At 42.9% G+C, this 10000-nt stretch overlaps 1 protein-coding gene across 1 annotated transcript in view; it reads right to left on the bottom strand.

Moving 5' to 3' along the window:
* The window catches only part of PROX1 (prospero homeobox 1), a 36846-nt gene that overhangs the window by 25710 nt on the left and 1136 nt on the right, over positions 1 to 10000 (bottom strand). The window contains exons 1-2 of the mRNA XM_009994730.1: positions 9348 to 10000; positions 2607 to 2714 (exon numbers count right to left, since the gene is read on the bottom strand). The exon at positions 9348 to 10000 is cut by the window's right edge and continues 1136 nt beyond it. Coding sequence (XP_009993032.1) covers positions 2607 to 2714; positions 9348 to 10000 — 761 coding nt within the window. The remainder of the gene's footprint in view (positions 1 to 2606; positions 2715 to 9347) is intronic.

Below are 10000 nucleotides of genomic sequence, written 5' to 3'. Positions count from 1 at the left end.
GTTAATTAGAGACCCTCCTGAGTTGTTATGCACATAGTCATGACGACTATGACAGAGAATAATTTTTCACCCCACTAGATCGGGACTGTGTGTCGTTGTCCTTCACTTTCTGTTTCTTCCAGGTGACTAAGAAAAGGGAAACATCACTACCTTAAAAAGCAGTAATAAACAAATCTGCACAGTTTAATTATCACTTTAGAATACACAGAATTCAGAATTTTGCAGCACTACAGACATTACTAGTTTTGCCACAAAATTTTTGGATTATTGCCATTTTGGGGCAGGGGGAGGAAGGAAGAAAAGCACTGACTTTTAATTGGTGTAAAATCAGTATGGCTTCCTTGGTTTCAACACAGCTATACACATTTACTTTCCCTCAGGGCCTGGCCCTGATATTCAAATTGTTCCCAGGCTTTATTCTCCTAGTTAAATTTCTGAAATAAATCACTGTGTTAATACAGTTTCTTTTCATTTTTAAGGGCAATTAGTAAGGAAATTAAATACAATTGCTTCAAGTATTACATGTTACGCATATACCTTTATTAATATAGCCATGATCTTCAGAGCCGAACATTTGGCCAGCGCAGCACATGGAAACATCTCATTAGGGCACCTATTTACATATGTGTTCTCAACTCATGGATGAGAGTGTTCCAGCAGCAAGCAGCAGCCCCCATTGGTACTGGCAGGGGACACCTGCTTAAACCACAAGGACGTTCTGGCTCCATTTAAGCAAAATCATGTCCTTTCACTTCCATAAGTAGGAACAGTGAAGCTAATGGGACTGCATATGGGCAGAGGGGGGAGCACTCTTTGGCCTAAGAAATTTCAAACAAATGCTAAACACTTTGAATATTTAGAGGTATGGAAAAGCCCAAGGAAAGACAAATGCATCTAATATTTACACCACTGGTTCTGTGCTGCTGCTGACTCTGCATGGCTGTCACGTGTCCCTAAGGAGATGGCCGCACTCACTTTTGGGTGAATGACCGCATCCCACACAGGTGGTTTGTAAAACACTTTTGGGTTTCTCCTGGTGTTGTATACATGTAAATTGGCAAAAAACCCCAATTTCTCCATATTACACAGGCTGGTCAGAAGATGAAGTCACCGTGTGCTTGCAAACATGCAAGTATGTATCTTAAATAGAAGGGGAGAAAAGCAGCAATACCAGAGAAAAAACCCATCCCCACTTGGGTGTAGCTGGCTGTGTGAACGCCAAGGGGTGAAGGCACAGGGCAGCACCAGAGCAGGACCCTCCCCAGCAGCCCTGCCAACACCACATCTGCCTGCAGTAGCTCATTGGAGCAGCATCGCCTGAAATGCTCCCTCCAATTCTGCCATCCCAGGTGGATCCACTCTGAGAGCAAAGCCTCCACTTGGCCCGCTGCACCATTCGCAGCTTTTTTTTTGTGTGTGTTTAATGGTTCTTGACTGGCCATTTACCCTAGGAAGTGCCTGTATTGCTTCACCCCCCCCCCCCCATTTTTATGTTACCATCCGCTCTGCATGCGGCATTGAATAAGAGGAACCTCCAAGGGCACGGCTGTGAGGGGCAGGAACGTACTGAGATGTGCAAGTGCATGCAACATTAAATGAAAAAATAAAGGGAAAAACTGCCAAGAAACTTGACCAAAGAGAACTGATCGGCAGAAACTGGGCCAAGTTCACAAACCTGTGGGATAATCTTTCACTAAGACCAAAAAAAGCCCACACCATAACCCAAAAGTGATTAAAAGAAGGATTTTTGTAATTTGTTGAGGAGAGGGGGGGGAATGTAACAAACTAATTTAAGCTAATGTAATGTTTATAAAGTTACTTAGATAATAACACCATCTATGCCATTATAATCATTAAAGCCCAATCTATATTTTAAAAAAATAAACTTAGCTGATTAACACAAAATCAAGTTGATGTGAAGGAACAATTACTTTTAGAAAAAAAATCAGGAGGTCCTAATATTCTGTAGAATGAGGGAGGATGCAGCTGTATGTCGACAGCTTTCATATCCTCATTTGAATAATGTGGCCTGAATCTGTCACTTTATTCATCCTCCTTATGCTCAGTGTACTCTGCATCAACAACAAATTAAGTTGTAAATAAGAGACAATCATCACTTTTGTTTTTAAGCAGCTTCTGCATGGAGAATTTCAATGTACTGTTTCTTTTTGACAGAAAGAAAGGGATTCTACACTCTGCTTATGTAAGCACAAATACGAGGAAACCAACCGAAATGAAACAATAAGGGAGCACTTGAGAACTGCTCCAAAATGTTCTTGGAAGTATGTTTCTACCTCCACAGAAATCTCCTTTTTAAGTAGGATACATATAATGAAAACTGTTTAATTTACTGTAACAATTATTCTTACTTTGCTTTGAAACTTCAGTGATCTTTTATTTTTAATTTTAAAACCCTCCAACCTCCTCTTTCCTCATCTAGGCAAAAGCAGGGTACACCTCAACAGGAAGAACAAGTGAATAAAGTCAACTGTAACCTTTGTGTACCCACAAATATTATTAGTCTATAATATGATAACATGATACCTTTTCATGAGCAAATACAGCATGCAGTAAGGAGAGAAGGGGAAGTAAGAGATTTTTCTTACCTTTACATCTGAGAAGTAGGTTTTCAGCATATTGGAACTTGGGTACCGGGTGTAAAAGAACATGAGCTTGGCCTTTTTCAAGTGATTAGGTGACAAGCCTTCCTGCATGTAGGATTGAATTAGTAAAGGAAAATGCTGTTCTTGAGAAAGCCGTTTCTAAACATACAGAGCTAGCAAATGCCTCCTTAAATACTGTGCAGTTCCCCAGACTATAGGAGAAAGTACTAACATTTAAAATGCTGCTCTATAATTTTCTGTAAAATAGCTAGACGGCCGACTTGAGGCCATGTAGCTTAAACCCTCTGTTTCCTTTCAGTTTTGGTGCCAGATCTTGGGAATCTTGCAAGTTTATGGCTTGTGTATCATATGTATGTTCACTTGTTGCTAAGGAAACAAATGCACGAAGCATGTGCCACAAAAAAAACTTATCAGAAGCTTTTTCTCCCTCTCCTTTGCAATTCCAGCTAAAGTTTCTTCTTTTCTCTCAGTGTTGTGCCTGAAATAGAGCTAATGCATGCGAGACAATTGGAGGCACTTTATAATTTGAGCAATGTTTTACACAGGCAGTGGGTTTCACCTGTTTCATTCATGTTGATAAATTTTGAAATCTTGAGAAACTCTCTCTAATCCTGCAGTTGCTTTGTTCCAGGGGCTGCCTTGCAAATCAAAGCAAAATTCATAATAGGCAGAGCCCCTCTGCTGCTCGATCCCCCCACCACAAACTTGTCGCCTCCTGGTTTACACAGTTAACTCCTCGGAGAACGAAGCTGTATTTGGGGCTAAGCAATCAATAAATGCGGGCTAGCTGATCAATAAACGGCCACTTACCCTATAAGGCAGCCTATTTATCCTGGAACCATCATTACCTTTTAGATCTGTAAACAGAAGCAACTAAAAGAGTTCCCAAGGGAATGTGAAGCTAACCATAACAATCTCGGCTTGCTGATTTTTCTCCCAGCTTCTTGGCTCCCTTTTGTGCACTGCGTGCTAGGATGGCTCTGGTCACATCTGTGCCGCAGGCTGGCCCTGCCATTTCCTCAGCAAATTAATGGCTTTATAATTTATCAGAAATGAAGATGCACGTGGAGAAAATCAATGTGGCCCCCACAAGGTCAATTAAGGGTTCTTCCCAGAAGCTTCTCTAAGGACTGTTTGTCCTAAACACAATTGTTGAAAATTTCACTTGGGTCACACCTTAGAGCGGGGAGAAGGTCAACCAAGCTGACAGATGCGCTGCAGCCAAGGTGCCTCCTGCACCTTACAGCCGGGCACATGTCAGCACAGAACACCTCATCCCAGGCCTCAAGACGGGAAACCCAGACTAATTTTTGTCAGCAGGCTACTGATGATTAGCTTGGCTTTTCCAGCAGAATTCCTTTTTCTCTAATTAATGAAATCTACTGAAACCCTCTCACTTTATTTCAGTTACAAGGTTCACTTTTTGGCTTGGAAAAAAAGTGGCATTTAAAAAAAGAAAAAAGTAATTGACAATCCTAGTTTAAAAACCTCTTCTTATGTGGAAGTACATGGAAAACGGCTCAGCTGAACTTGCATTTTGTTTTAGATGCTTAATGATTACAAAGAAGATAATTTATGACTGACATACTTCTTGTGCCAAGAGAAGAGTTGAAAGAACCTCCAGTTACCTCCATTAGACTGATAGAGAAGTCTAAAAGAGCATTACACTCTGCAGTGCCATCTGTCAAAATACGTAAGTGAAATAATAGTAGCAAGCTGTCACCTATTGCTTAGTGATAAGAGTTTTAGACAAATCAAAACTTCTACGCCAGAAATCCATTTTGTTATGCGATCCTTTCAGGGAAGTGAGGGTCCAAAGGGGTACTCCAATGAGGAAAAGAAAAAAAAACAAACCTAAGTCTCCTTAATTTGCAATACCTCTGACGCTGACATGTTAATACTGGGTTTGGCGTATACTGCCTGGCAATGCAAGCTCAAAGATGGACTTAAACTTTAAAAAAAAGCTCTCATATTTGCTGGATTTAAGCATATTAGACAGTTGTCTAAGCACTTGGTTCCTTCTGCATTTAGGATTTTTAAATATTTTCTGCTCTAATGCCAGAGGATATTGATATTGAATGAAGCATGTATTAAAAGATGTTCTGAGACTCAAATTCCCAGAAATCCATTTTTTATTAAAATTATACTTGTTCTTAAGCACTTGGCAGCCTTAAAGCAATATCAAATATGCAACAAATCTGTATATCTTGATCCTAAGGTTAACACTTTACTGTGATAAAAGATATGATCTGTAATAATCTAGCAAAAACTAGTTAATGGCAGAGTTCAGAGCTAAGAAGTGGATAACCTATTGCTATTTCAGAAAGAAAAAAACCCAAAAACACAAACCAACAAAACCAACCAAACAAACAAAACCCCCAAACCTGAACTGACCAATTGCCTAATTTCCTTTTTAAGTGCTTGGGCTGAAAAGCAACTGTTCTTCCAAGAAAGCACTAGCTGTTTCCAGGATACTTACACACGCACAATGACTCATGATGAAATAGATTCAGTAAACATACAGCTGTACCGAACACGAGCTAAGCCCCATTCAAGGCCAGGAAAGAAAACGAGCACAAATAAATATTAAGGAGGTAAAGGGAGGAGGGGTGCCGAATGGAACGCAAACAAGCTCTGTCCCAGCAGTGTGGCTTGCCTCAATTCTCTTAGCTATAGCTTTGTGAAGACAGATGACATTCAATTCTATGGGTAATGCAAAATAGACAATAACTGCTGAAACTTGAGCCAGCTGCCAGGTGTAAAAAAAAAAAAAAAAAAAAAGGAAAAGAAAAAAAAAAAAGAGAGAGAGAAAGAAAAGATGATAAATCCATAAATTAATGAAAGACATCTGCTCGGGAACATAAAAGATCAGAGGAACAGCGGACTGCAGCTGAACCTAAAGCAGTGTTCAAACAACCTGAGAGTCTCGGCGTTGTGCGTTTACACAGCACAGCGCAGCCTCACCTAAGGCAGCAGCAGCAGCAGCAGCAAAAAGGCAAAACGCTAAGAAATAGGAAGTGAAAGACTGGGAACCAAACACAGACACACTCTTGTGTTTTAACTGGAGAAGCACAGGGGTGGCATTGCTTAGCGTTTGACTCATTTGCACTTCAATCCTCCCAGGTAATGCTCCTCTTTTGCAAAAATATTTTTCAGGAGAGATGATCTTTCACTCCTGTGACTCTCAGCCTGAGCTCCCACAAATGGCTCTAACAGGCTTTTCTAGCCCACACATGTATTGAGCTGAAGAAAAAAAGAGGTAAGAATAGGCTGTATCAGGTAAAAAATCTGCACCCGCAAAGCCAAGCTGCTCCTTAAGTTACACCTCGGGTGCTTTCAATCAGCGAAGCTCTAAATAGCTGTATCTCAGAGCATCTTCAAGACCCTCCAAAGAACGAGCTGGCTGGAAAGTATTCATTCATTGCACAGGTTTTATCAACAGCACAGAGTTACCCAGCTTGCTGTACAATCACTCTTTTTAAAAACATATATTTTTTTTTAAAGTTTAATTAGTTTAATTCTCGTCAGATGTAATAAGTCCTCATTTCAAAATGTTGTAATTCACTAATTATAGCTCTCACATATTGGGATTGTGAAACTCATTCCAGTTGGATTTGAGTTCTGCTTAAAAATAAATCAATTGTAGAAAGTTTCATTGATGTTTTAAAGCCCTTCTGCCAGGCAGGGCACGCTAAACTTCTTCACCTTTACAAATGTCTTACCAGCACACAAACTACTGTTGTGCTTCAGTTTTGATCTATGCAAATGTTTTAGGACTGAACAAGGCTATTTTTCTTGAGATGCAAAGAGGATGCATGACAAAGGAAGATCATGCAGATAAACAATTCGCTGTCTGTTTCTTTTGGAATTTGAATAAAACTTAATATTTGATTAAACAGATTAGTTTGCAAAGATACAGACTGCATTCATGACCAAGATGGGAATTCATGCTGCAGGTGCATCTTATCTTGTTTAGTGAAATATGCAAACATTAACCATTTCCTTCTGCAATTCAGCAAAGAACGATCAGATACATTTTACAGGCGCTGGTTAAAAAAGAAAGGAAAGGAAAAAAAAGAAAGAAAAAAGGTAAAAACAAACAACAAAAAAAACCCCAAAACCACCAAAAAGCAGGCTGGTTCAGTGTTTCAGCCTACTACTAAAACCTCAGCCTGGCTATATCTGCTAGTCTTATGTTCTCATGCTGGCTGTATTGTCCAGAAAAACAGATGTTGCTTTCTGTAGGGAAGAAAAATCTGCTTCTCTCAAGAAATAAATTCCTTTTATATACACATTCAACCATGCAAAATAATAAAATACAACAGCATTGAGCACAAACCAATCTCCGTGCTGCGCCTTTCCCTGGAAACTGCTTGGAAGCTACTTGAACAAATGAGAAAAAAAATGGACTACTAGAAAAAAAACATGCCCAGAGCTGAGATACCTATACCAGGGTACATGTAGTGTAGAACCCCTATTGAATAAATCTGTTTGTCCTAAAAACTCTGTAGCTAAACCCAGATCTAACTGTGCAGCCTGAAATAGCTTCTAGGTGGGAACATCAAAGCACTTTGACAATGGCAGGGAAGAAGGGCAAAGGAGAAGGAAGGGAGTCACTCCACTCAGTGTTGCCCCCCAGCTAAGCTGGAGAGTGGTGTGGGACTCAGACCCCTGTTCCAGCAGAAGCAACATGCTTTGTTGGTGTCCGCCAGTAAGACTGAGCTGGAGAACTGGGAGACACAGAAGGGGCGAGGAGAGATGCTCTGCAGGTGGATAGGATCAAGTGCAGCCCCAGAACTACTCCTAGTTCACACACTTGCCTTTTTTCACCTCTCCTCACTCCTCTCCCAGGATAAGAGAACTACTTTTATACATAGCATGCTACTGTACTGTTTGGTAGAAATTACTTGATTGCTCTGGCCTGAGTCTTGCCCTCAGCTGCTATTCCTGTTGGCCTCAGGACTGCTTTCTGAGCACCACAGCTTGCATTTCAATATGCAGGAAAGATTTTCGGCTCAGATCTTCGAAAGTAACTGGCAATAAGAGTGAGTGATGCTGGATTTAGACCAAATCCTCTGTTTGGCCCTACAATGTGGAGAAGACTTCCCTGCTATCAATGCATCAGAGACATCCTCTTTCGGAAAACAGGTCCCTCAAATGTCATGTCCACTACCAGCTGGCTCTCAAAACCACCAACAGCTAAGGAAGGTGCTTTCAAATGGGGAAGACTTTCCCCTATAGAAATGGGATTATTCATACAGGTCAGACAGCAACAATTATTTACTCAAACTTGACCCAAGTTAGACCAAAGAATGTTGGTGAAGGGCTTTGGGCCTGCAGCACCTGCCTTTGCTCCAGTGGTGCCCACTGCCGCGGGAAGTGCAGGTAACCAGCAAGTCCCAAGCCCTGCCAGCATTCCCCTGAAGATTTAACAGGTCTCCGTAAAATGTGTCTAAATTAATCTAAAACAACCAGAGTTATTAATTACCGAGAAGATACCTAGTGATGGGGCACAGCCTCCTGCATCTGCTTTCATGTGATACCCCTGGAAAGGGGACAAGTTCCTCAGCATCACTACCATTACTCAGGGAGGGGCAGAATTATTCAGTCTCAACTACTTTAATCAACTTGGGAATTAAATTAGCTGTATCTAAGGCTCTGTTCTTGTGCTGTTGCCTTCTGGTGGAGTAAAACGATCTATCCTTCATGCAAAATCCTCAATTTTAGCATTGGGCAAACACGGTATTTTATTCGCTTTTAATACAAATCTACTTGGAAGAAAAATCTTTTGACCAAAAAGCACATTAGGGGAAAAGACGCAAGGAGTGGGAGGTGTTATTGCTAAAAAAGAAAAAAAATCTCCTAGCACTAGTTTCCAGGAAAAAAACCAAACCATCACTATGTCTGGATATGCCTAAATAAAGGCAGAGACGGATTTTGCTCCCCCAACTAAAGCCTGCTATTGAGCTAAAAAGAGAGATTTTATTATTATCTTTTTTTTACGCAGGGGAAATGTCCTGTAAATTTAATACAGCTGAACTTTTATATTTAATTGTTCTCTCTGGCTTTCCAAAATAATTTGCTTTGTGTACGTTAGGACAAAAGATTTCTGTGTATGGCTGAACAGAGGTTAATCATGCATAGCAGGCAGCTGCAAAAGGGCTGAGGAACAGACCTCTGGGTGGGGGAAAGAATTTGATGCAGCCTGAATATATCAGTACCTGTGTCTTTTGTGCTTCGTTTCCATTATGTGCTTGAGAGCCAAAGGCTCACGATGGCTGCACCGTAGCTCTCTGCAATCCCCAGCCATGACACCATTAACATGGGCCACGTGTTGGCCTGGCAGGGGAGGCAGCCGTGGCTTCAACATTTTTTGGCCAAGGGCAATGCCCCCTCTACCACCTTCCAGCCTGGGGAAGGACCTGTCAGCCCAGGGAAACCCACTGGCACCTAGACAGTGGGCCTGGCTTGCTTTCTGGCCCCACGGGATGGTCTAAAAGGCTTGAGGAGGGCCAGTGGCTTTTCTGTGTGGACACCATTGCTGAAGGAAGTGCTGTCTGTCAGCAACCAGCATTTTATTTGGCCTCACCAAGACCCCCACCTACTCCCCTGCGAGCACCTTGTTCCCGCAGCGCCCAGGAGAGGCCTCAGGACATGGGCACAGCCCCTCATCCTCTCCCACCAGCCACCACCAGGTTATGGCTCGTCTTTCAAAAAGGATATTGCACTTCCCGAGTAGGGTGAGATTTCGGACATGTCTTGCAGGTCGCCACACTCAGACTTTATGAGGGACAAGGAGAGGCCCTCGGCAGCGCTGGGGGGGTGGGCTGGCGAGCAGGGGTGGTGGTTCATGTGGTGGGACGACATCTTGGTCCTCAGGCTGGTGGTCTCCCGGGTCAGGTCAAGGGATTCGGGCGAGGCGCGATCTTTCCCCGGGAAGGATGCCGATGGGGCACCCAGGGGGCTCTGGAAGGGATAGGCCATGATGGGCAGCGGGAAGGGGTGGCGGAAGGAGGAGGTGGAGAAGCCAGCAGTGGCTGACAGTGGGGACTGGTGCAGGGAGGCATGATGGCTGCCAGCTGGTGGGGCTGAGGCGGATTGGTCAGAGGAGTTTTTGCGGACGACAAGGGGCAGCGCCTCGGTTTGGTCAGTGGCACCAGGCATGGGGACGCTGCTGAAGGTGTCGAGGGGGTTGGGAATGATGACGTCCCCAAAGCACTGCAGGCGCTGGTTGGCCGTGTGGAAGTTGTGGTTCTCCCCATTGACAGCGAACCTCGCCTGCGGCATCTGGAGAGGTGGGAAGACCTGAGGAAGCTGGCGGGAGGGCTTGGATGAGAAAACTTTGACCACCGTGTCCACAACTTGCGACATGGCAG

The sequence above is a fragment of the Chaetura pelagica genome, unplaced genomic scaffold, assembly GCF_000747805.2.
Source record: "Chaetura pelagica isolate M959 unplaced genomic scaffold, ChaPel_1.0 scaffold2, whole genome shotgun sequence".
NCBI classification, from domain to species: Eukaryota; Metazoa; Chordata; class Aves; order Apodiformes; family Apodidae; genus Chaetura; species Chaetura pelagica.
The sequence above is the reverse complement of the archived record's forward strand: the minus strand, read 5'-3'. Positions and strand labels throughout refer to the sequence as shown.